The following is a 27330-nucleotide window of genomic DNA, read 5'->3' as shown; positions in this document are numbered from 1 at the left end:
TAAATAAATTCAAACTGAATAATACTGTAGGCTACTGGTTTAGTAGTTGGAGGTTTGACTGGTGCCTGCATGCTGAGAGCTGGTGTCACTTACGTTAGAGTTTTATTCTCTAATGAGATATACTGCATAATACACCACCAAAAGTGATGGCTGCTAAAAATGGCAAACTATTAAATGTAATGATTGCACCTTAAAAACAGCAGGAGACAACAGTGGTTATTTTTTCAGGTTTGAACTTTAAGGCTACAAATCTTCAAGTGTCGTCTGGTGTGAGAGGGTCACAGATGTAATAAGAGCCCCTCTGACCCAGCTGTTGAGTTCCATTTAAAGTATTAAAGCAGTAATTCACTGGGGAGAGAATGAGGGACTTTCTCCCAGAAACACCTGGTGTGATAACCAAAGTTCTCCAACTCTGTAAAGTATCAAAAGTATTCCTTCAAAGTTGAAAATAAATCTGAAATTGGGTCCTATTTGGAGGAACTTTTATTCCAGTCCATCTTGAAGTCTGCCTGTCTTCAAACACAAAGCCGGCTGGCCAAGGAGCTCCGAGTGATTCTGACAGTTACTTGACTTCTGAGGTGCCGGTAAAGAGGCTGCTGCGACTCCACTTCCTGCAATTCAGACACATATTAAAAATTAAGTTGTTTTTATCCTTCGCAGATTTAGAGAAGGTCAGCCGTGCTTTTATCTCATCTCGTTTAGACAACGGCAGAAGTCGCCCTCGGCATCTCCGGCTCGTTCAGGATGCTGCAGCTCATTTTCTCTTCTGTGGGTGTGAGTTCCAAACAGTAAATCTACCTTTTGTTGTAGGATGAATGTCACTAACACTGCTGATACCACCAGGGTTTGAAATGGTATTTTCTGTCTCATTTGTCCTCTGTCTTGTCAAGGCCAGATTACCACCTGGACAAAGTGAGCAATTACCCCAGGGCCTCAGAACCCCCATGACATGAGTCTAGCAAATCCTGTACAGCCTATTTTCTCTCTGAGAAATATAAAACACAATTACAAATAAAACAAAACACACAACATTGAGCACTATTTAACACTTTTTATTCATTTCTGGCATCTTTTTAAATATATTTTATTCATTTATCTATATACAATATTCTTGAATGTATTTGATACATAGTGGCTGAACGATGACCCAGAGAAGAAAATCTGTTAAAATCTGAAAGCTAAAAAATACAGTCAGTGAATTGTAAGTAAACAATACAAAATTATAACATTTGTAATACACAATAATTTGTCTAAATGTTGAGTTAGTGCAAGTCAGTGATGTTAGCCGAGCACAGTTCATCTGACCAAGGATGTTTACAGCAAACACTTTAAGGGGTGTTTCAATGAACAGGATTACATCGGAAACCCAGTTCGTGCCTCTAATGTATACATGAGAGGCATGAACTGGGCCAGTAAAAACATGAATCACAAGCCAAGAGAAACACTTCGCTTTTCAAATTCATCGCTCTCAGAACCAGATTTGTGGTGTTGTATCAAGGAACCGAAATGCCACATGCTGAACTTGTCAAGCAGCCACTCAAATCCCCATGAGAGCAAATATACGATCTAACTTGTCAAATGGCTTGAGACATCATGAACAGCATTTATCCATAATTACTTTCTGCCCAGTCTTGTCGGGGTAATTCTGTGTCTTGAAATATCCCTGAGCTGCAGCGTTTCTACAATAGCTTTCAAAGCCACTTGATGCCTGTTTTCATAATGGCTCCATCGTCTCATTTCTATATGCACTTTTATTGAAAAGCACCATTGATGCCAAAACAGCAGAAAACAATCATTGGCAAAGTCTGAAAGCATGAAGCAGGAAAAAGATACAGCCCGCAATGTCGGTCAACGTCATGTCATGTTTCAACGCAACGTGGATCTCTTTTGCATCCATATATGTTGTCTCTACCAGAGTTAAATGAAAAGGCAAGAGAATAATTTGCAATTGTTGCCATTTTCTGCGAGTATTCACTCAACTGGCTGCTTGCTCTTTACCTAACCTCAGATCTCAATCAGTGTAAATGTCAACAAGGCAGAAAGGGACACAACAAACCAAAAATAAAATTAATCACAGATGAATTGTTGCATCCTTGGTAGCCACTAATTGGGAATCCAAATAAACCAATCACACATTATTGCATGCACACAGAGCTGCCTATTGAACGGCAGCATTAAAATCTAACCTGTCTAGCACTCTGCATATTTCAGACTTCAATGTACTTTAAAATAGTCAATAGACTGATGTGATATGTAGACATTATTTACATTTTTTTCAGTAAGGCATGCCATTATTCAAAACTTTCAGTCAGCTCGAGCTGTGATTCCTTTATTAGTGGGTTACAGTCTCCGTGTCACAGCTGAAGCTGTTGCCATGACAATAATACTGCATACTGAGGGGAGGGGCGGGGGAGAAAAACTTCTGTCATACAACAATATCTGAGAATAGTTTGCCAAGTTGTGATGTGAATTCCTCCGGGTATCTTTTGCACTGCAGAGCAAACCGTGAAGCGAGATGCTTCACACTGGAGGCAAGAGTTCACTTTGTTATCGTACGTTCACAGTTCAAGCTTCTTCTTATGAGGGTCAATAAGATATCGAGCTTGTGAATGATGTTCAGAAATATTTTCAAAGCTTGCGGTTGTATATCACACTGTGGAAAAACACTGTGTATCAGAAAGTTTGGGAATGGGTAGAAATGATCTGTAGATATTGAAAATTTGGCAGAAGAGGAAGAAATACTCAGAATTTTTCTACTTGAGTAGCAATGCCGCAGTGTCGAGATACAAGCTGTACTCGAGCAAAAGTCAAGACATGTTCGAAAAGAAAAGCTCTCCTTTTGCAGAATGTCATATTTCATAATAAGGTGCTGTATAGTACATTACTGGATTATACATACTGATACAATCAATGTATGCATTACTTTAATGTTGCAACCAAAGGCTCATTTTAACCACTTTCTAAGTGTTTAATCTATAATAATACATCATAATTTATCTGTTGATTATAGTTTGTACTCAGAATCTAATAGTCTAATAACTGACTGAAAGTAGATCTGGGGTTAAAAGTACAATATTACCCACAGAAATGTCATGAATTAGAAACACTCCGTGGAATTCCTCAGTCAAATTTGTAGTTGAGAGCAGTACTTTGTGCACAGTTCATATCAAATGTTGTGCAAATACTCTGAAACAAGAGAACTGCTTTTCTGAACGTTAGAGTACAGACTCAAAGCAGAAACCTGGGTGGAACTTGGTAACAGTGTTTTTACAGCCCAAAGCAGGATCAAAATGTGCGCTTACAACTTAAATGTGTGCATGCATTTGTGCACATGTACTGTTGATATAATCTGTCCAAAAAAATATTATTATTATTACACAGTTTTTCTCACACATCTGATGTACAACCACATACTTTAATTATTCCAAGATCAACAGCTTATTGACCCTCGTTTGAGCCCATAGCTTCATCCCAAAAACCCAGAGACATCTCCTTTATTCTGTGTGGACTGTGAAGTTACGATCAGAAATGGGTCAATTCAGTAAAACCAGACATTTGTGGAACTGCAGCTGCATTGTTTTAAGTGTTTTTTTTAAGCCTGTAGAGAAAAGAAGGTGTCTGAGTTTTACTGTCAATTTCGTCTGCGTCAGCTTTCACATCTCTTCCTTTCCTGTGAAACGCTGTGCCGTCTGTCTTACCTTGTGTGACAGAGCTCAACCACCCGGCACATAACGACAGCGAAACCATGGAAAATATATGCGACTACTGTTGAGGCTCAAGTTGGTACACTTCACGGGCATAAGTTGCATACACATAAAAAAGTACATTCATCTAACCATTAATGTTTTTCACACTAGCTTTGGTTCATATGAGACATCTTTAGTTCATTAAAATGTTAAAAATCAGGTTGAACTGAAAGAATACAGTATGTTGGCGTGATGCTGTTCTGAGAATACTGTGTTTGTCCCTGCTTGATGAACACGACAAATACTTGCCCTATGATCTCAGTGGTACCTCAGATTACACACTGAAAGCTCAAGTGAGGCTTTCATACAAAAAAACAATATGCACAGTCATATATGACCCATGGAAATGAATAAAGAGAGATAACATCAAACCGGGGAAACTTTCACACGGTTGGCTTTCCCTGTCTGGATAATGTATGTTCTGTCGCCACCTGGTGGCCAGACTGGATATTAAATAATTGTTGGCAAATTTTTCCAGGCTCAAAGGCCTCTGTCATCGCTCATCGGTCCATTCAACTGAAACTGAAGGGTTCAGCCGAAACGTAGAGAAGATTAATGTCTCTGAACCTAGAGCCAAACTATTTCACCAAACATGTCTGTTGATGAGGTCGCTCTATCTATTTCCCTCTGGAGAGAGCTTTTTCTGTTTTTATCAAACTCAGGAAATATGATGCAAATTTACTTCCTGTTAAAACAGAAATTCAAACTTGAAAGAAAAGGAGCCAATGTTGAGTTATACTGACATCAGTTACCTTAACTAGGCATCACCTGAATTGGTGTTAGGTGTTTTTATTCATATGGCGCATAGTTCAGTAGCTACCTTGAGTTCTGTTTTAACATTATACTTATTGACGCCTGGTTTTACCACACCAGGGTAAGGCAATCAAATATGGCTGTGATTATAGCACAGGTGTGGTGTGCCTGCTTGCGCATGCTTGTGCATGGATTATGTGTACGTGTCCAGAACTTTGCAGCCTGAAATTCTCTCCAGTTCGTGATTTAGAACATAAAAACTGAGTTTATCTGCACCGTTTGGCTGAAACCTCCTCAGTCAACAAAAAATCATCTGCTGGCTTGTACTGGCTGAGAGTGACTGAAGAGGAATCTTCACTCACTCAGACAGCAGATTAAATATTTGCAAATGGATACTGACATCAGTTTGACTCTCAGTCCCAGTAAGATGGAAGAGGATGGAACGCAGGAAAGAGGCAAAACAGATGGAAGTCTTCTTGTGACATTTTTATGATGCCCGATTCATCCTCCATGTAATGTTTCAGCCAACATTCTCCACACTGTGTTCCTAGAGCTTTCAGTGCCTTGCTCAAGAGCGTTTAAGCAGTTTGGGGAGTCAATTTGTGGGTCTTCCAGCCATAGGAACAGTCAGTTGTAACATCAGGCCTCCCTGCTGTTGAAAGTATTGACTGCTAGACACAGTTGGTCAAACGTAGATGCCCTCAGGGTTGAGGCTGGAAGATACGGTGCTTTGAAGAGTGCGAAGGTCGCTTGGCAAGAGACGAGAAGAGCCAAGTCGTTTCAGAGAGCCAGACTCCACTTCTGTAGCAAGAAACAGGACAAAACAATCCAGCCATTAGGCGACAACTTTATTAAATGATCTAGCTGGATGTTCTACTCCACGTAGGACAATGATGCTCATGCACATTTGAAATAAAAAGATTTGGTAAAACAAAACAGCTGCCACTGAAGCACAAGCAAACTGAACGAGGAGCGAACTGAGAAAGAGTATGAGACCAAAACCTTCTGGGGGATTTTTTCTTTTGAGAATGAAAATGGGGATTTTCCTTTTGACTTACTGTGAAGGTCTTGCAGCATTTTCTGTGCTGCTAGTGATTTGGTCCATGTAATGGGGTTACAGACTTAAGCTGTTATGGCACAACAGTCTTGCCTCAGTAGCTCAAGTCTACAGTCTAACCTGTCGTTCTCAGGATGACCACAGGGTGGCACTGTGTACATTCACATGTGAAGACAATGCAGGATGCAAAGCACCTCAGTCAGAATGTAGTAAGCTGTGATCTGAAGTTTGTAATGTGGTGATGGTAATGTGACAGCTCATGGTGTCTCTGCTGGTGTTGGTCTGTGTGTGTGTGTGTGTGTGTGTGCGCGCACACGTGCGTGCGTGTGTACGTGCCATTGTCATGTTCTCCTGTAGGCTGAGCAGGCAGCACGGTGACCTTGGTACCAGTCTGCTGAATGAACTGCTGGAGGTTGACCTGTCGTAGCTCTTTTGTCAGCTGCTCCAGCTCCTGCTCTTTCTCCTGTGACGGAGAGAAACACCACATCAACTAAATGAGGCCTGTGTGAGACCATGATGAAAAATGAGGGCTACCTTAACCTTAAAACGCTTAGAAATTACACCAGAAATGGATCTTGTACTCTCTGATACATGAATACACTGATAGCGTACATGAATTCAGCTGCTGAACCTAGTCTGAGTCTACATTTACATATTGTAACTGAGGGAGACGTAAGAAACGATAATGGATCATTCACTGCTCACAATCTCTCCAGAAGTCATAACCCAGATGAGACAGTTAAAGAGAAGAGTTAGCTCCCAGATGGTTACGCAACTGCAGGCAAGGGATTGTGTACTTATTCCGGCCCCTCTCTAATCAGTCGAAGAATGCTGTAATACCCTCCCTCCCATCCCCTTCTCATTACCTCATGCTTCCCACACCCTACTGGACCTCGCCTGCGCATAGAACACTTCATATGAGGATGCACGCAGCCAAGGAGCCGTTGCACATCCCTGCAAGCCAGAGATTAAACTTTGCTTAACTGCCCACAACTTAATGAGCTTAGACTTCTATGGTTCCACCTGTGTGTTGAAGACTGGATTTTCAAACGCGCCGCAGCACCAAAGTTATTCAGCTTTTATAATGAGCATTTTTAAAACATTTCCCAAAATAGCATCCTCCACACGTAACTGCCAAGGGTGCTTTAAAATTCCTGACAATTTTGAGGTTACAGTATAGAAGAAAACAAAGATACTAAACAGTAGGATATGAGCTGACCTGTAATCTCTTGCCGGATTGGCCAAGCGAGCGTTCCAACGCCCTGCAGCTGCTCTCCAGCCGCGCTGTGTGTTGGCGCTGCATTTCCAGCTCAGCCCTCACTTTCTCCAGCTGTGCCTGCACCTGAAATTCAGAAGGGAAGCGAAGAGAGAAAGCCAGCGCTCATCACAGCTTGTCAGGAGACATGGGCAAAAGTAAATAATCCTCATCGTAAAGATGGAGGAGTACTCTCATGCTTTAATGTGCTTAGAACTTCAGATCCTTTGCTGTTGTGATTAGTAGTAAGATTTCAACATTTAGTCATGTTTAAGACCACTTTATAACTATATATTTCTTCACTAAAGAAGATATTAGATAATATTCAGGCTGCTGTAATTGCTGTTCATGCTGCACCTGCAGAGATGGAAACCAGACTAAGTCTATGAACAGACTAAGAGCCTACAGCTGTGCTAGCAGCTCTGGGAGGCTGTGCTTAAGCTTGCAAAAGCTGCTTCTTCGACCTAAATGCTAACGTTAGCATTCTAACATGGCTAAGAAAGTTCCCTCTGGTTAATTTTACAAATTTTTCTGTGTGGGTCCCCATGTTGCTGTACCTCCTCCTCATTGACCCTCTGGTTGAGCTCGGCCTCCTGCTGCAGCCGCTCCTGCTCCAGGCCTGCCTCCATGTTCTATTCCACATGATAGATAATAAATGTTATGGAAGAACTGGCACAAACACAATCTTCTCAGAAAATCAATAATAATTGTATTTTCTTACGCAGCAGGAAATCTGTTTTCGGTTTCACAATTTAGTACTCCAATTACCACAGCCTGCTTTTGCTTTACTAGCAGTTGTGGGTGACGATCCACAGTGAGATTTCACAAGAGAAACACTAAAAGTTTCCGTGTTGTTTATAAACCCAGTAAATCAGCATGCAGTGGACTTTATGATGCCAAGCTCACCTGTATGCGGGCTAAGTACTCTGATAGCTTGGCCTCGCAGTCTCGTACACCACCCTGCAGCTCAGCTAGCTGTTGCCGGAGTTGCCGCTCGCTCTCCTGCTCGATCTGCAGCTCGTTCTGCCAGAACTCCTCCTCCTCCATTTCTGAATCATTCCTCCTCACCTGCTGCTCTAAAAGCAGCAGCTCCTCCTCCAGGTTTCCCCCCTGGAAACATAGTAAAGAAATAAAAGATGCCACACGGTTATAACAGCCTGCTATGTATGCGTGAACTCAGTGTAACCTTGACAGATCTGAAGACATGAGGGTTTAAAGTGCAAATATATACACATCATCTTTTCCTGTAAGTAACAGTGCTGGCAGCTGTGGTTGTACTCACTTCATTAGCCTCACCAGCGGACTCCTCCCAGTCTCGCATCTCGGCCTCGCAGCCCAGCAGACGGCTCTCCAGGGCCTGGAGTTTGTCTCTCTGCAGATGCACCAGCCGGCTCAGCTCTCTGGCTGGACTCCCAGGTACAGATGCTACTCCATCACCTCCAACCCTGCGCAGGTTCAGGCTCACGCCACGCTGCTGGGGCTGTTTGGCTGGATGGATGTGGGTCGGAGATGAAAGGACGGTGATTGGATTGGTGACAAGTAAATGCATAGAGGGAGGGAGAGGAACTAATAGCTATCACTCACAACAGTAAACTTTACGATACTTTAAAAAACACATTACCTTCAGCATCTCTGCTTTTCCCAAATATGTCCCGCAGAGTTTTGGTCCCCCCAGTGAAGGTCAGAGACTTGCGTTTGGGTTCCCTTCTTTTGAGCGAGCGGTCTGCTCCCGATGGACGGAGCTTGGCCAGTGGTGGCAGGCTCTGCCGGTAGAAGCCGCGCTCTGGGACGCGAGCCTGCCCGTCAGAGGTGGGCCGCTCGCTAACGGACGGGCCGGTTCTTTGGAGGATGAGTTGGACGTCGCTGGCATACTGACCCCACTTGTTGAGGGACACCACAGGGTTCTCATGTGGAGCCAGGTGACGTTCTGTGTCACGCCATTTCTCAATCAAAGTGTACCTGCCGGTGCGTCCTGGGACAAAAGATAGAATTTGATAGATGTGGCACTTCATTACAGATATTTCTTAACAATTTAAAAGTCTCTGAAGGTCCTTCAGTGATGTCATGTACTCCCATGCACCAATCAGGATTTGGCAACATCTGAATATGATGTCAGCTGTGGAGTTGTTTTGTTATTTTTCCTGGTCACTGGCCATCAATCTAATCAAACCACACCTACAGAGTCCTTATGAAGCAGAACTGTTTTTGCTGATTTAAATGAACGATTAAGAGACAAACTTGAGATTTTAAACCACATTTGGGGGGACTTTCACACTTTACAACTACAGAACAAGACAATCCAAAGATCTATCCTGAGTCCAGTTTCCTTCCCGTACACTATCTTGCCATGCCAGCTGTTAACCATCTAAAACTCCTGTTCTGTCCAATCATTTTTTATAATCAGTTTATGTTTACATGTTGTCTTAACATTTTAGGATCATGTTAGAGTTTAAGTATCATATCTTTGATGTGTTACACTTTGGACTGACCTGCTGGACTTTGGATCACTCATACTGGAGAATATTGATATCAGCTTTTCTTTTGACTCAGTCCCTCAAAGGGATGATGCCTTAGACTACTTCAGCTTGTGTTTGCTTTGTAAAACCTTTTCTGGCATTGCTCTCTCCTTGGGAGGTCTGTCTGACCCGTGGCATTCCCCAAGGATCTATTATTGGCCCCCTTGTATATGAATCACACACAACAATTCCCATTCTTTGTCATGCTGACGACTAACCACTCCCTGTGGTTTGAAGTTAGTGTAAGCATGCTTTCAAAAACATTAAAAATCAAGTTTAATGTGTGTTGCCATTAAAAGGAAGAACTGAATTCGCCCACGCTTGTGCTGCACTGGTGGCTTCAGAGAACTTTACCAGCATGTTTGGTGAAAGACCTTTACAGTGGGAAAACTCAACAAACAGCGATTGTGCTGGGAAAAGGACTATGCTAATGGTTCACAGCTCTCTGTGTGTGTGTGTTTGTGTGCATGCCTGCATTCTTGTCTGTACACATATAGATAACAGTAAAACAGTGGCCATCCTACCCTCACCCCCTTCACAGTAAGGGTCCTTATAAAAGAGGTGCATTCATCACTTCAGCCATTCACATCAAAGTGCCCTGGCCTGGACAAAAGGCACAGGCAACACAAAGAGTGAACGCCATAACTCCCACTACGCTGTCACTGGGGAAGACACGTGTTTTAACTCTGATAAAAATCCATCTGTGGAGGTTACTGAGAAATCTGTGCACATCTCTCATTTTGGATGCAAAACGCTATGAGTACAACACAATCCATGCAATGACTAGCAGAGCCAGAGTGTCAACTTATTTATTGCAATTGTACAGCACGTCAATAAACCAAAGTCTGCAGCATGACTCATCTTGTTCTGTGCAGTCCATTTATGGTGAAAATCTCTTTGTGCCCTCTAGTCACTTTTCATTTTACTGCAATTTATCATCTCCAATATGTCTGACAACCTGCCTGGCCAATATTGGACCCAGCCCACATCACAGAAAATCCCCACAGGGATTTATGTTGGACAAAATATCACTTACACCACGTTAGTTTAAGTTTCTCTGCACAGGAGCCAGACAGAGAGGATTTCATCTCACAGTGTTCAATCTACTCTTCTTGGTTGCTGACTTTGCATGTTATTGGTTGGCCATTTGCATTTCCCTAGACTTTATTATATTCTTATATTGGGCTGTGAAGTCCCCATCATATAACCAATAATGATATTCCTTTGATGTTAGATATTTTTCAAGTATACCAAGCACAGGACTGAGACTGCTTTACTGAGATTAACCAATGATATTCTTATGCATGCAGACAAAGGTGAATCCATTCTCATCCTACTAACTGCTGCCTTTGACACCATCACCATTTAATTGGTCCTGATAACTTTTCTTATGCTGTTGATCAGTTCAATATCAAATCCACCGCTAAGGATCTCAGAGAGTGCTATATAAGTAAAGCTTTACTGACTTACTTACCAATGGCTTGTGCCAAAGCAATGACCACTTCCTGGCATGTGGTGAACTCTGTGACCCCGCACACGATGCGCTGCACACCGTCCACCCACACTTTCAGCTCCATGGCCTTCATCCAGAGGCCTTCATTCCTCCACACCACAAGAGGGTGCTAATAATGTTCTCTGTCCATCCTTAAAGAAAACAAGAACAGTTAGTGAAGTGAACTGTGTTATAAACAATGCCAACGTGGCAACATTGACAGCTGCATTTATAAATAGACAACTGTTCAGACAGACATCTATTAAGGTGATAATATGTCAGTGATGTGTTAACAGCTTGCTGCGCTGCCCCCAAGAGACCAAAAAATGAAGTCAATACAGGTTTAATTACTGATTTTCTCTTGTTTTAATTACAGTTGACAGTTGAAATCAATTTGGCCAAATGAATCGTGTTAATTAATAACACAATATGATCATATCATTACATCTCCTCTAAGATTCACAGCCCTGACCTCCTGTTTCAATTAGCTGTTTCCTACACTTCACAGAATCACTTCACAACCAATAGACAACACACTTATTACAGATGGGTGGAAAGAGCTAAAATCTTTGTAACAATGTCAACCAGGCACCACACGGGCGTCCAGCAAGCAACTTGCAACACTTGTTCTTTTGAAGTAGTTTCCTGTAACGTTGCTGATAAATTGCTGCAAGAACACACTTGTGGTGCAGTGATTGTGCCCGTCTAACAGGCCTCATCCAATACATTTTTCATTTGCTGGTGTCAGTGCAAAAGCGGTCGCATGCACACAGAACGAGAGCCATTTCAAACTGCTGACACAAGCACCTCAGCAGCGAGGCAGTCATTACGAACCTGGCAAGGCCACGACAGCGGGCCAGCGCAACAGAGCAGTGAAGGAGCTGGTGCCTAATGCTCAGACTTTTGCAACCCCACTGGGCAGCAGCCCTTTCCTGACCGGGCCATCAGCTCAGCTCTGATCCTTGACTTCCATATCGCTTGAGGCCTCCCTTAACAATTTAGGTGCCTTCCATCTTCATCACAGCTGGAATGGGACTCCCAATCCTCCTGTGATTTAACTACTGCCCCCCCTTGGGCCTTTCCCACTGAGACTGCATTACATTGCACACTCCTCTGCACTGAAGGCATCTGGTGAGGGCAAGGCCTGCCTTTGGTGGAAAGCAGGATGATTTGTTACTGTAGACAGATACTGCAGGATGCATCTGAACCCAGATGCCTGTTACAGCCCAGTCAATGAGCCTATACCCGTGAATAACTAGGGAACACGGAGAAAAGGGCAGACAGTGAAATTAAAGAAAAAGGGAGAATGAAGGTGAAACAGTAGAGGGACAGATGGATAAACAAAGCTAAGAAGGTGAGTGAAAACAAGAGTAGAAGACTTGCAACAAGCATGTAAGGGATGAAAAACAAGGCAACTTGTTTATTCATTTTGGTGGTGGTTCAGGCAGAAAGCCAGAGTACAAACATGTCTAATCTGAACTTGAGGAGTGTTTCTCAGCAAACTTGTTGAGTTACATCTGCTGTCAGCTTAACAAAAGGTCTCTAACATGGTTTCATAACAAACAGTATCCTAACAGATGATGTTATGACGCATCCAAGTTTTCACAGCTGGGGTTGAAATGTAGTAATACCATGTTTGTTCAATGTCAAGTGACACTGAAATCATACTGAGGTTTTATCCAGGAGGAAGAGCCAGTTCACACAAGCTTGTAAAGCTAAACTTTCCCTCTGGCTCTCTCGCACATGGATACCCGCAGTTGATATGTGTAAACACACTTGCTATGGACACATCTACATGGGAAGTTGTACTGAAGTCATCATCCAAACAGAGAGTAATATAAGCTGCAGTAAATTCATTTTCACTTTATTCAAGTCCAAAAAATAGCCAACAGTGAGAGACTTTGATATGCAAATGCTCATGAATTAAAGGTGCAATAGTGGTGCAATAAGCTACAAGAGGCTGTGCAGTGATTTTAGAACTGAAGCAACATTGGGAATCATGTACATTTGCTTCAGTAAAAATGGTTAAAATGACTAACATTTACAACAGAGTCTGGCAGGGGAGGATGTCACATGAGTACTGCTTAGAGTGTCCTCATCCACCAGCAGTTACATTTAATTAAAAGATGATTCAGATCCTTGGAGACACTTCTTTGGCAAGTGCACATAAGCTGCGGCCCACAACAACATCAAACATGAATATCAAAACTAGAAAACATCAGGTCAAAACTGATCCCACTAACTTGTTTTCTTGTGTTCTTCTTTTGTGCACATACAATGAATGTCATGAATATCAATGACTCACATGCTCCCATTGGCCCTCTGACACAAATATCACAACATATGCAAGTAGGGGTCTGGCAGGCAGCTGCGAAGAAGCAGATGTTCAAACAGCCTTCAGTGAACTGAGCGGCAGGTTGATGTTTTCCTACTTTGATCCTTGATGGTGAAACAGCCACTCGGATGAGCTCAACGGGGATGTAGAAGCTGTGACTGGGAACGTGACGCCACACCGGCTTCAAGCTCATCAATGTCTAACTAATCGAATTCTTTGTACACCAGCTCCAACAGCATCACCGCTGCAGTCCTCTTCCTTGAGGAAATGAGCTTCGATCACCCTGATAACAATTACCGACACTTGAATCACTACGAGGTTTGCCACGCCTCAGCCACCTCTGTGGCGACAGCTGTTGCCGTTACTGTTTTGGATTTTCATCATACTACTTCTACTTCCTCTCTGGTTCTGTCTTTGATAGAAATTACAGTCGCTTTGAAGCCCCCACTGCTGGAGCATGAATGAATAAATCATACAAGCGTACACAAATTAGCATGCTGCAACATGCGTGTTTCTATTTTGGTTTACTGTAAATCTATACTTCCATATTAAGTGTCAGGGTAAGCTATACATCTCCACTGTGTGTAAGCTCAGAACCTGTGGGAAAGGTGCTGTAGCTGTAGGAAATTCCCTGCCCATTAGTCACAGTTTAATAAACAGACAAACTCAATGCTCCACATTCCAACCGCATACTGAATCCTTCACGTAGTAATCCATCCACTGAGAATCCAGGACAAGTTCACCCGTTAACTGCAGCACCAACCAACACACAAAGCCACTGCAGATACATTTAGCTTCTATTTAATCTTTAAAATTGAATTTAATCAGTGTGAGTGTATGTGTATTTGAGGTTATCCAAAATATACCACCGAAGTCCAGCAAAGCCCACCACATTCCCGTTAGCAAAACATGCTGAACTAGGATGGTAAAAACAACTGCAAAACAGCATCCTGTCAGCGTTGTCAGTGTTAGCATGTTAGCATGCTGGCATTAGCTATTTATTTGCCTTGATAAAACTGAAAAAACAAACTCTAAATTAAATGTGAAATGACATTATGTGCCATTGTCAAAATGAAAATGCTGTCCCATTTACAATGGCAGAGTTTGCGTATTAGCATTTTACTGGAGCTTCCAGGATTTGCATTAGCTTCCACTTTAATGCAGTGTGCCCTCAAGGAGAGGAAGCACAAATGGCTAAACAACAAAATAGGGCAACCGGCAGCAATGAGAAAAAGAAAGAGCTGCAGAGACAGTCTGGATTTTTATTTATTTATTTTTTTTGAAGGATGTAAGAGTCGGTAGAGGAGAAAGAGTCAAGTAGTTTTCATTCTGTTTGTGGTGATGTGAGGAAAAAGATGATGATGGGAGTGTGAAAGCTTGCTGCTATCAGTACAAATCCTTGCTGTGGAACTTTTGCTGCAGCCATTTAGCTTCAGACCTGAGGAACACTGAGTCGTCTGGGCTGTGAACCACTGAGCTAAACTTAGTTGTGACTTCAGTCTGCATCTCCTGAAGTTCCATTCTCAGGATGCCACAAGAAGGCCGAGTCAGGGAGGGGTCACGGCGTGGCAAGTCGGTGTTTCATATAAATTACCGTCCATGTTTGAGGAAATACATATAAGACAGATCAGCACAGAAATGCCACAGAAAGCTCCTATAACACCCCTGAGATGAGCTTTAAAGGTACAAAGACATTCTTCAGTATCACACAAACTACAAGTCTGGGTTCAAATGCAAATTACCCAACAGAGTTCATTTCCTGCCTTGTTTAAGCTCAGTGCTCTCTCAGTCCATCACTTCATTAAACTTCAACAAACTCATTGATTAGGTTTGAACCCCTGGCCCCGGCTGATTTCTCCAGCAGCCTGCCAGCAACAAACACAACAGAATTATGTTGTTTAATTAATTGCCACAGAACTGTGTGAGCATTAATTGTACTTCATTTCACAATACTAGTATATACTTCAATGTGAACAATGTATCTATTTTTGTCACTGCACTTCATATATTAATGATATGTAACTATTGATAATTGAAGCATACTCAATATCACTTATTTAAGCTATTTTACATTTAATACAAAGAAAGCTATGTAATGTGTATCGTAACAAAATTTCCTAATAACTCTCAGATTTCAAGCATCTACATTTAAACACATTTAATTCCAACTTCAACGCGCCTCAAAATAGCACACTCAAGTGCACTTATTAAATCTACTTCAGCATGTTTCAAATTACACTAATTCACTGACAACAATGTTGGTATGTCAAAAATAGCACCTGGAAATGTGATTTGAGCAGGTTATTGGGAAGACGTGACATTTTAAAGCAGCAGCTGTGGCGAGCAGTTCAACAACAGATGATGATGCAATCAGAGGCCAGTTTTCAAAGCAACAAGGAGGTTGAGGCGGCAGGAGGGGGTCCCCTGAAACAAGTGGTGCACAGACAAAAGGGCATGCTGCCGTGTGTGTGTGTGTGTGTGTGTGTGTGTGTGTGTGTGTGTGTGTGTGTGTGTGCGCGAGCCCACACGGCTAGCGGCATGACTGGATGCAAACAATCCCTCACCATGGCGACACAGCTCTGGCTTTGTCCGAGCCTTACACAGATGACTGGATTGATTGGAGGGCACGGTCTGGGAAAGGCAACCAAACAATCGCTAACAATTAAGAAACAACCTGTGCTTTCCTGTCACTTCCTCTTTGTTTCCTCCCAATGTGGGCTGCGAGAAAACATGGAGGTGTGCACTGCAGCAGAGTGTCTCCCAGTCTACCCAGGACTAAGTGAGGCGTTGCTGGAACATCTCAGAGCTGGATGGCTGGTGGAGATTAACCCTCATATGGTTGAGTTGAGCTCCCAAAGGGGAAATTAATCTATTAGTCAGACCAACTACATACAGTTCATACAAAAACACAACTCTGTACAGCTTAAAGTCACCTTTATATGGTAGTTATCATTGCTAGCCAAACCTATGGACCAATGTTAATTATTAATAGGCTTTACAAGTACTTTGAGTACAATAACAACAACAGCTAATTCATTATCTGTCCACAGCCTACAGCTATGCTAGCTCTGTGAGGCTGCACTCAGGCCCAGTGGTGCTTTCAGCTAAATGCTAACATCAACATGCTAACATGTGCATTATGACAAAGTAAACATGCTAACATGTAATGGTTACTATGTTCACCATCACAGTTTAGCTTATTAGAATGCTAACATCTGCTAATTTTCACTAAACACAATGTGTGTCCATGATTGATGGGAATTTTGTTAATTTTGCTATTTCCTGGACATTAGCCAAGTCCAATTTTTACCTGATGTGCAAAATCAGGTAAAAATGTAACGTTTCAATTCATCCTAAGGAGACCAAGAAGGTCCATGCAAAAGTTTGTGGTAATCCATCCACAAAAATGGTAACATCAAAAGGTATTTCTGCATAAAACACAACTTTTCTATCTTGAGAGCTCAGTAGCCATTCGAGTAATCCTGTTCCTCCTCACTGCTATTAATACTGTACTGTATGTCAATACATGATTACATGAGAAAATGCAGCTCTCTGTACTTTATACTATTGTTAGTCCAGCATGAAATCTGCTAATGACATTGAATCAATAATACAACCTCCACTTTTTCTTTTTAATTTCCAACCTGTCTGCATCTCTTTGTGTTAAACTGAGTGCTGTGCTGGATGCAGTTGTGTGGTGCTCAATGCAGCCGGCTTTTAGAGATTACTTCCATATCAACTTTGTCAGCTGAGGAGAGAGAGGTGGCTGCAGAGTTAACAAAAGCCAGAATAAGATGAGTGATCAGGGAGTAATCAGAGACAACAGCTTTCCATTCAGCCACTGTCAACCATCTATTCTGCAAATAAACAAAACAAAAACAAATTCCTATGAACAAACAAGCAGTGGTGTTTTACATGGATGGATATACTGCTTGTCGGGCATTTTTATCAAGTGGGCAGGTATGTGCCACAATTTCCACATGCAAAGGTGGAAATAAGTTAGGCTTAAGTGTTGAAGTCTAACTCAACATTATATTCATGATATTTGTGAGGGCAACAATCACCATATTGGCCTTGGCTGACCAAACTGCCACCTTGCGCTCTCAAAAGTTAACTAATCAGCTTGGTGGAGACAATAAGCCTTTAACCCTGTAAGACTCGGAGCTTAGCGGACCTTGAGGCGGTGGGAGGGGTCTGCTAAAAGATAAACTAGCCTGGATTTACCCTCAAAAGTCTGATGAATTAGAGTTTTCTGCTTTGGGAGCACAGGTCTGAAGATAAGGCAAATATTGACTACATGGAATGACATGTTTACTGGATGGATGGAGTCTGGATGTTCAGTTTTTGGCTTTGGGACCCTAAAGTTAAAGCTTTTCATTTGTTAGGATTGAATGCTTTTTTGAGAAAATGATTCCTCATCTACAAAGAAAAAAGGATGCTGTTTCTTTAAAAACACAAACAATAAAAACAGTCTGCAGAAGCCAAGTATTGTTTTGCAAATGAAGGTCAGGTAACATCACAGCTCAGTAGCAGATGAAGGGGACGGGAATAATTCCATATCATTGGAAAGAAAATATAACAAAATACCTTTTAAGAGAGGAAATTTTCTCATTATTTCATATTCCTTCTGCAAACACAACATGCCTCCGTATGAGTTTTGCCCTTGCTTCCAACACTCGTGTGCTTCAAGGACTTTTCTCTGCTGTATGAGTCGCTTGAAGGAAGTCTGATTAAACCCAGTGCTGAGTGAGCGCTTATAGCCAAACTCTATTAGGAGATTCATCATTGCAGGGCTCAGCAGATCCACTCACACACTGACCACTCACTCACTCACTCACTCACTCACTCACTTCCTGCTGGCTCATGGATCAGGTATGTCACCATGTAGAAAATCTGCTCAGGGACACCAGTATCACTCATGTTCTTGAGCGGAATATTAACTATAAAGCAGGTTGTGCAGTTGCAGCTACATAATAGTGTTTTAAGATGAAGAAAAACATAAATTCATCTGCAAAATAAAGTTATGCAACTCACAGCTGACCCGTCTGTCTCAGCTGTCCTGTCTGTTTCCCTGCCCTTCACAGATATAACAAAAGAGAATTCACTATGAATTGGTGTAACTGGTCATATTAATACCCCACAACCTTGTTTTAATGGCATCAGCTTTTAAACTGACGCATTCACGCCACAGTAGAGCCGCTTTGGCCGCATTCAGCGCTGTGTATACAATAAACCACATACCTCTATCCCAGCCGCAGATCAGTGTGTGTCAGAGCATTTATAACTCCTCTGCTGTGCTGTAACCTCAGTGTTTCTCTCTGGGATAAAATCCGGCACTTTCCGCTGCATGTTATGCGGGCCACTTGCGGGAGATCCTGTTTATTCCGCGCTGCTCCTGCCGCGCCCGCAGCAGAGTTAACGGTGCGCGCACATCCGCGCCGCGATCAGCCCGTGTGGGTGTAAACACGCGTCCGTCCGGTCACTGGACATCCGACGCGATGCTTTTCAGCATCCGCAGCCCTGCCTGTTAGCCCGCCGCTCTGCCCGTCACTGAGGGGGACCACAGAGCTTCTTGTGAATTACACGGGAGCTGAGCTGGGACACCGCAAGGCATGATGGACCGGTTAAAGCTGCAATGCACTTGGCGACGCGAATGGACCCCGAGATCCGCTCAGCTGTGATGCGGATCGCAGGGTTTTGATGCGAGGGGCTGAAACGCGTCCATGTGTCAGAGGGTTGAGATAAACACTGTGTTTTCAGGGTCGCATTAAGGTAGATTGGTCATATTCCTACAAGTGTGTGTCAGTGAGGGAGTTTATACTGTTGTATTCTCTATTGCAAAATCCATTATGACTGTATTTAGTAGGCTGGGACAGTTTTGAGGTACTTGTACTTCATTGTAGTACTTAAATTTTCTGCCACTTTACACTTCACAATTCAGAGGCAAATACTCTTACTCCCATTTACTTAATAAATTGTAGATTTAATCATAACAAATATACTCGGCAAATAAATGATGATGTATTATTCTAAGTAAGACTTGAACTCACGAGCTGCCCCGCAGTATATAAATGACTTAAACTGAGACCCACTTTAACCAGCTGCATTAAAGTTATGTAAACTAAAACTTAATGCATCAGTAATTATATGATTGTACTTTATGTATATTTTCATGTCAATACTTTTTGTACTTCAATTTTAAAGGCATCACTTTTATTTGTCAGAGTGTTCCTACAGTGGTATTTGTACTTTTACTTTAGTAAAAGGTGTCAGTACTTCCACCACTGGTGTTAGATTACAGGTAGTTGGTATTTTTATTTCTTCAGGCTTTGTGCACTTCTTATTTTTGTGGCACCGCTGCCAATAAAAGCTTTTGTTTGTGTCTCTTTGTCTAGAGGACAAAAATACTACATTCAATAATTTGTGTCTTTAACAGAGTTGTTAATTGCATCCACTCTAGTCCTTCTCTCTCGCTGAGAAAATATCCAGAATGTTCATATATTTTTTTTATATATTTTAACTACTGCTTCACTGAAAAGTCCATTCCCAGTCTAAGCACATCAGTGGAAATTTTAAAAGCTGCACATTGGACCATGATTAGCTCCAAACTGGTGCTGATGTCACAAATCCTGCTCGTACAGTACATACACGCCTTAAACTTAGATTTAAGGTAAACACAGAAAAACTTTCCATCTTCAGCAAATTGATGTGAAAACAGCCTCCCAATGTCAAACTGTGCACATACATCATTCTGCACAACGATGCTCAAACATCCATCAAAGTGGGAACCAGTAAAACGCACATTGTTGAATGAAAGGGGACTTTAAATTACCCACTTCTCCATATGGTCATGTTTACACAGTGTTTGGATTAAAACTTTGAATCTGAAAGTTGGAAAATTAATAAATAAATGTAAATGTTTCACATCATTAAGTCAAAAACATAATAGCAAGCAGTATTCCCACAGTAGAGTGTTTTACTCTGTAGGTTCTGCAAAGATTTAACTTCTTTCATCTTAGTTATCTCCTCATATTTCTTTTGATTGAACTTCTCAACTCAAGACTACATGTTTTCATGACTGCACCATTTCGGCCAAAGAGAAATATTCTGGATGTTTTATGCATCACTTATCCACATGATCCTAAAAATATATGCTTCTGAGGATTTCAGCAATGCTCAGCTGCACAACATGCGTTAAGGTGGACACGCTGAAAAGAGACTGATTTATTTCCTTATGTGTAGAAATGTGTAACTCAAGTGTGAAGCAGCTGTGTTTTTCTGACTGATCTAGAAGATTCTACAAAAACGCTGTGTGTGTGTGTGTGTGTGTGTGTTTGTGCCTTATTCCAGTTCTTGTCAACACTCATGTCTTCATGTCTCACAGCATTAATGATGACAGCTTTCTGTTGTGCTGATCATGCAGGATCACAGATGACCTTCAGCGTTTCAGTTTACTGTAATTCCAGATACTTTGATGCAGAACTGCTCAAACTGAAAACGCGTCATTTTTGCCATGCTCGTCTTTGACAGCATTTGCATATATTTGCCGCGTCTAGTGTTCAATCTGCTCTTCGTTGCGCAATTAAGCTGTCGCTCAAAAACTCATTTTGTAAGCAAATGTCTTCACATGAGTCATAAATTCAATAAAACCCACGATATGCTTCTAAACTCTGCAATTAATCCTCAACATATGGCTCAGCTGTTGTGACAATCAAGCCATGTGCGATTGATGTTTTCCTGCAGGCAGATGCTTACAGGATTTAAAGCCCATCTTCAAACTTCATACATGCTATAGTCAGGCTTCTGCTTATGAGTTATTCATCAGAGAAAGTTCAAGCTTGTACTTTTGTTATGTAGATACAGCGTGAGGTGAGTTAGATCAGCTCAAGACAAAAACACCAGTGTTGAAGCCAAATCATTGAAGTGCTCAGACAGGTGTTTGCACTTTGCCTCATTGCACCTTTTCTCAGGATTGTGGGAGGATTCAGGCTATGATTGACAACACCTTTCTCACTTTCTTGTTAGCTTTGTCGCACCTGTCAGGACAGGACAACTTTCACCTTTGTCGTTCTGTTGGCTCATAAAATTTGGTGCACTTCCTTGCAGGAACTCTACCAAACCAACAACCTGAGTAGTGGTCCAATCAGCGCGTGCATGGCCGTGCAGGAGCCAGAAGCGCTTAAGCGGACATTTAGGTCTTACCAAACTTAAAAACATCTGTATAAAAAAATGGATGTCGCCTCTGGGACGTCGCTCATAGGTTTCTGAAGAACCATTGTGAATGAAGCTCAGTGACTTCAGCCACAACCATCTTGGCAGCGCCTTATTCTGCCAAATGGTGCTTATTCAAAAATGGTCAAAGAGGTGGAGCTGCAAAATTTTACACCTGAATATAATTTAAGCGAATGAGCGGGGAATTAGCTCTAGAGCCCAAAGCCGTTTTTTTTGTACCAGGTTGTAAACATTTTTATTTCTGCTGCAAAATTGCACATTATCCCATCTGGGTTTGTGGAGATTGACTCACTTTTGGAGCCTGCCTCAAGTGGCCATTCAAGGAACTGTAGTTTTTGGCTCTTGGGCATTTGCTTCCGTTTTCAGCTCCAATATAGACAGCTGCTATATTTACTGAAATCTTAACATAATCCCGGACCCCCTCAAACATGGGGTTGTAGTTCATTTGGACAGTTAAAAAGGTCATATCATCAGGTTAAAAGATAGCATGTCCAACTGCATGCTTGTAATACACCCAAAGTGGAAATCCTTGTCTTTGAAGTGAAAAGCGAGCAGCTGAAAGGAGGTTATGCAGCCTGTCTGACCTCTCGGTTTAGCTTAAATCCGTCAGGTTAAGGGTCAATTAGACTCTATGTTCCTTGTCTCTCTTCCCCACAATGATAAATTGCACAGCCTCGTCATTGTCCCTCTTTCAGACCTCTGCTGTTGACCTTCTGCCTCTTCTTATGTCCGTACGGCTGCTTGCCGTTTGACATCAAGTTGAGAAGCCTGCTCTTAACCCATCTGAGGCTAGAATCACTTAATCCTTTTCTCAAACTCCGCAACATGCCTTCTCTAACCAGCTTTCTCTGTACAGGTCACAACACAACCTTGTTGACCCCAATCAGTCACAAGTCAAATGAGCACTCCTCTCACACTGCCTCCATTTTCACAGTCCTTATCTCTCTTGACCTGTCTGCTGTGTCTGGTACCAGTTACTCCTCAGCACTGTATATGGTGCCTCTCTACCTGACTGCATCTATCAGGTTTCATTGGCAGAATCTCTCAAGTGCTCAGTCCTTGGCTCCCTCCTGGCCTTGCGTTCCAGTAAGTGAATTCATCGTCTCTCCTCGGGTTTTTCAGATTCACTTTTTATTTTATGTCTCAGGCTAAAAACTTTCAGGCTGATAGATTTGACTTCCAGAGCACTTGACGTCTGAATCAACCTGACAACACATCTGACAAAAAGGTTGAAAGGAACCTGGAGAATGTCACTGTTTGGTCCTCATTTGTCTTTGTAGTGGACTTTCCACTTCAAAAATGGATGTCGGGGTTGCGGACTGACACACAGTATATTCCAGCCCTTTGCCTTCAGATCTCAGCCATAAACCCAAAATGGAGTTTATGGCTCCTTTAAATTAAGTAACACTGATTGTTAAATCCTCATCACTGGTTGCATGTGTCTGCTGCTTGTAACCAGTTCAACAAAAGGGAGTTTCTTTGCTCGAACTCAAGTGGTAAAATTATCCAGTAATTCAAAAACAACAACAGGACTAAATCAAGGTTATAGTTTACTAATTCTGCAACTCATTTCACATCTAATTTTTAAAGGGTATCAGATGAAACAGGCAACAAAACACAAATTCAGCTGTTGGCTGAGATTTCCATTCCCAGCTCTTCCATTTTGAGTGTTTGGCATTTTAGTTTTGGTGCTCTGTTCTCAAATGACATATTCTCATTTCCAGCTTCACTTGAGGCGATTGTATTTGCATGCTTGTGACTGCACAGCCTTGGGAAATTCTGCTTTGCCTGGGGAGGGTCTCTGAAACTGATAAAACCTTTGTCCTACTTTCACAAGATCTCGCTGCTCTGCCTCCGCTGTCAAGGAGAAACCTTTCCTACAGAGACTGCCTCCCTTAAATCAATGATTGCTTAGCTTCTGCCAGTTGCTGACTGAATATCAGAATGAGTGTTATCTGGCAAATGTAGGTGCTTTTAATTAGCTGTGCTTTGGCCAAATCCTTTACTGCTCCCCAAGACATGGATTAACTCAAACATGGACAAAAACAAAGGCAAACCGGACTCAGGGGGGACTTGGGTTCTCTATAAAGAAAGACAAGGTGTTGTGCCAAAAAGGAAAGGGGCATTTGCTTTGGGTTGACTCCAAAGCTGCTAAAAACTCATGCAAAACAAATAGAGCAAGAAACCAAACCAAAAAAAAGAGATCGAGCACAGCCTCTCAGCCACAGCACAACTGACCATGTGTTCCAGCAGACTGGGGCTTTTTAAAGACTTACCTCAGCTGAAGGAAATGCCTCCTAACGAGCAGACAACGCCTACAGCTGAGCTCCTTAACGACGACCAGTTCTAAGAGCTGAAATTAACCAAGTTTTTAATCTTCTAAAAATCAGTTTTAAACCAGTGTCAATAATCTGAAAAATTAAACCCAGACTGGGAAAAAATCACGTGAACAGCCCCTCGAACTGGAACAACTTGGAAAGTCGACGAAAAGTTGGGTAGACGACTCACAAACTTTGGTTCATATATGCAGAAACATGGCAGATCAGTGAATGTTTGGTTGATGGTTAATTGCGTATCATTTTTTTTTTGTTCACATTCACTTTTTAACATGGTAGCTGCTGTCCACATTGAATGTGACTTAGGACCATCTGAGGAGCAAGTGGATGCACTTACAGATTTCTTTGGGTTGGAGCATTGTTGGAAACATTGGGAATAATGTGAATACGTAACTCAGCAAAATATTTGACATAGGTGAAGCTGTTTTTAGACTCTTTAATGCAGTAATGTTACATAATATACCTTTACCTGCAATTTCTTCCTGTTTTTTGTGTCTTTTTGTTGCCAGGTCGGGCACTTGTGAAGTGCAGCGAGCTCTGTACTTAAACCCGTCTGGTCCCGACTTTAAACACTTAGTGTGTCTGTGACATTACAGGGTGGTACTTCATTCCAGACATTCTCAAGAGATCAGAGGGTTAAAAAGACATGTAGTCCAAGGGGACCATGAAAACGCTGCTATGAGTTCTGCAAATTTCATTTCAGATCCCAAATGTTCTTGAGTGATTATGTCAGTGGAAAGCAATTTGCCCTTGAGTGCCGGCACCCCTGACAATGGCATCAGTGTGAAGGAGAAAAGTTAAAGTGGCTTCACTTTAGCCTGTTTTCCACTGCTGCTGGTCCAGTGAAAGAATCCTTTCTTCCTCCTGGACAACTCTGTGTATTAAACATGTTCAGTCGCTATGTGACACTTAGGGTTATTCCAGTAGCAAACAAACCCATCCTCATGTGTCTTGACACCTGTTACCACTGGCTATTTTGGTATTTTGGACATACATGCATATATTTCTGTGTTGGGTCTCTAAATATTCTTCAGGCTTCAGAATAGTTAATCCCTCAAACACTGACATACTGAGGGAAAATCATCATGTATGTACTGAATTATTCAATTGATTAATCCCATGATGCTTTGTCTTTAAGTCTGGCCACCTAATTAATTTCATTACAAGAGAGTGAGGCTCCCTTTGTGAAATAAGAAATCTGACTGATTCTCAGAGCAACATAAGCTGTGGAGAGACAAGTAGGCTATTGTTAAAAGGATTTGGCTTCTTCAGAGCTTTTTCTTTTTTTCTCTCTCTCTCCTCGCACCAAAGGCAAGCTTTGAAAATCATGGACTTTGTCACCAAAATAGTTCACAAAGTGGGTGAATTAGAGATTAGTAGCGAGTAAGAAGAAAGTGCACAGTTTTAGTTCCTCAAATAGAAAAGCTTAGGGTTTAATCTGAGGGCCGAACTACTTTAAAACATGTGCAGAGGAGAGTTTATGGATGTAAAAAATAAATGTTATCTGGGGACAAAGCACGACTTCGAGACAATTTTCAAGAGATCAAAACAGAATCTTCACTGAGGCATGAGGAGCAGATCATGCTACACCACTGCCCTCTGCAGGATATATCAACAACAAACCTGCATTTTCCTTATTTAAATCAGGGTTTGCTGCAGCTTTTACTTAAAGTAAATATATCTGCTCAATGATTTTAATCATTCTAAATGATAAATTATTGTCTTTTACTGTTTTTAATTTTCCTTTAAATGTATTTTATTTTATTTTTATTTTTCTATTCTCTCCTAATTTCTTCCTTTCTTTCTCTCATTCTTTGAAATGTATGATTTTAATGTTTTTTTTATGCTTTTTTGAATTGCCTGGTGTATGAACTGTGCTATACAAATAAATTTACCTTGCCTTGCCTTGCTTAATTTTATTGAAAAAAAGGTTTCGCATCATTGAATGGAACATAATTTCATCTGGAATTATTCCATGTCTTATGTGAATTACTTTGCATGTCCTGTCCAAAGTCTTGGACCTGCATCTAAAATGCACTTTGAATGTGGTCTTCTCTGCTTTCACATGTATATAAAAACTCAACCCAAGGCCAGAAAACAAGAAAAATAAAATCAGACCAATCCTCAAAAGCAATATCCTGACACGCCATGCTACATTACATCCTACGCCCTTGCAGATGGAGGCTCAGTGCTCTCCTGGCCTCGCTCAGTGCAGCCTGGAATACAGGGAGGTACAAGGAGAACCACTGATACAAAGCTGTAATTGCTTTGCGGGGTACTGTTGATTTGATTTAGGAAATTCAACCACTGCCTGAAATCAAGTCCTGTGTAGATTTCCCAGTTGGGAACAGCTTTATTAGACAAAGTGGATCTCTGGGGCAATTTGGCTTTTTAAATAAAAACTGTGTGAGCAAATCCACTAAGGGTGAGATAGTTCCTATGTGCTACACCTGCTGGCCTGCCCACTCAGCTTTAATAAAGAAAATGCTCCTAAAGCCAGTCGTCCCCCCCTCACCCTGGCCATTAAAGCCCTGTCTGGGAGGGGTGCCATTGAGCTCCACCCAGCCTCCCGACTCCCCCCTTCAGCTGCACCGCAGTGCACTTCGCCCTGCCAGCCCCCAGCAAGGTTAACACTGCTTCAGGGCCTCAAAGTCACTGAGAGGCCCGACGGATGAAGCCAAACATCTGTCCACTGGCACAGATCCCATCTTGTTTCATTTGGTTTTAATCTCGGCCATTCACTATACTGTTGAGTCAGACTTTCCAAAGTAAAAGGTCAGATATGATTTTGAACTTATATCTAATTGATCTTTGGCAATTCTGAGCTGCTTTTTGATGAATGAGTCAACCTTTTCTCAGGCAACAGAAAGATTAATTCACAGAAATCTCATTCACTGTACCTGTAGTGTAAGGCGCTATTTTCAGTGTATTTGTCATTATATAACACCTTGACATTGACTGACCTTTTTCGTGGTACTCATTCTAAAGGTAAGAGAGATTTATGAGGGGGAAGAAATTTACAGTACATAATCTTACAGTTGATGTATTCTGGCATATTTTTTATGATCAAAGTTTCCCAGAACACAATAAACAATCGGTTTCATTCAAAACAATTTATTCATTTGAGAAAACAACTCAAGTCAGAGAACAGATCAGCTTGTTTTGTGTTACAGCAGGAAATCATCCTATTTAAATAAAATACAAGAAATTATCATGCCGTTTATTTTATTTTCATCCTTCACTATTTCTTTGGTGTGAGTGTTTGAATATTTTCATTGTGGTTCTTTGTTTAATTACTGTGTCACCTGACATGCAAAAACAACAACAACAACACACAAACAGTATTCTCAGCTGTTTAGCTGCTGCTACAGTAAAAAAAAAAAAAAAAAAACTACACAAATATGAATGAATACTTGAAAGCTGACTCATTATCTTTGCTGCAGTTTTCAGGTGAAGCTTCTACATTCATCTGTCAGTTTCTCTGACCATGAGGCACCAGGACAGAGGCCAGAAGTATCCATGTGTTTGATGAGGAATGTCGACAAAACTGAAAAGTGCTTTAAAGGTCCCACGAATTGAAAAATGTAAAGTTATCCTCAATTCTCCTA

At 41.7% G+C, this 27330-nt stretch overlaps 1 protein-coding gene across 1 annotated transcript; it reads right to left on the bottom strand.

The window, feature by feature from the left end:
- Positions 1-1033: 1033 nt before the first annotated feature.
- rassf8b (Ras association domain family member 8b) lies at positions 1034-18827 on the bottom strand. The gene is made up of 9 exons (XM_070992318.1): positions 18396-18827; positions 10802-10971; positions 8433-8783; positions 8094-8299; positions 7718-7921; positions 7369-7443; positions 6776-6898; positions 5893-6019; positions 1034-5300 (listed from the first exon to the last, which is right to left on the bottom strand). The coding sequence occupies exons 2-9, from the start codon at positions 10911-10913 to the stop codon at positions 5185-5187; spliced, it is 1314 nt and encodes a 437-aa protein (XP_070848419.1). The 5' UTR covers positions 10914-10971; positions 18396-18827; the 3' UTR covers positions 1034-5184.
- Between the last annotated feature and the right edge of the window lie 8503 nt (positions 18828-27330).

Source organism: Chaetodon trifascialis, chromosome 22, assembly GCF_039877785.1.
Source record: "Chaetodon trifascialis isolate fChaTrf1 chromosome 22, fChaTrf1.hap1, whole genome shotgun sequence".
NCBI lineage: Eukaryota > Metazoa > Chordata > Actinopteri > Chaetodontiformes > Chaetodontidae > Chaetodon > Chaetodon trifascialis.
The sequence above is the reverse complement of the archived record's forward strand: the minus strand, read 5'-3'. Positions and strand labels throughout refer to the sequence as shown.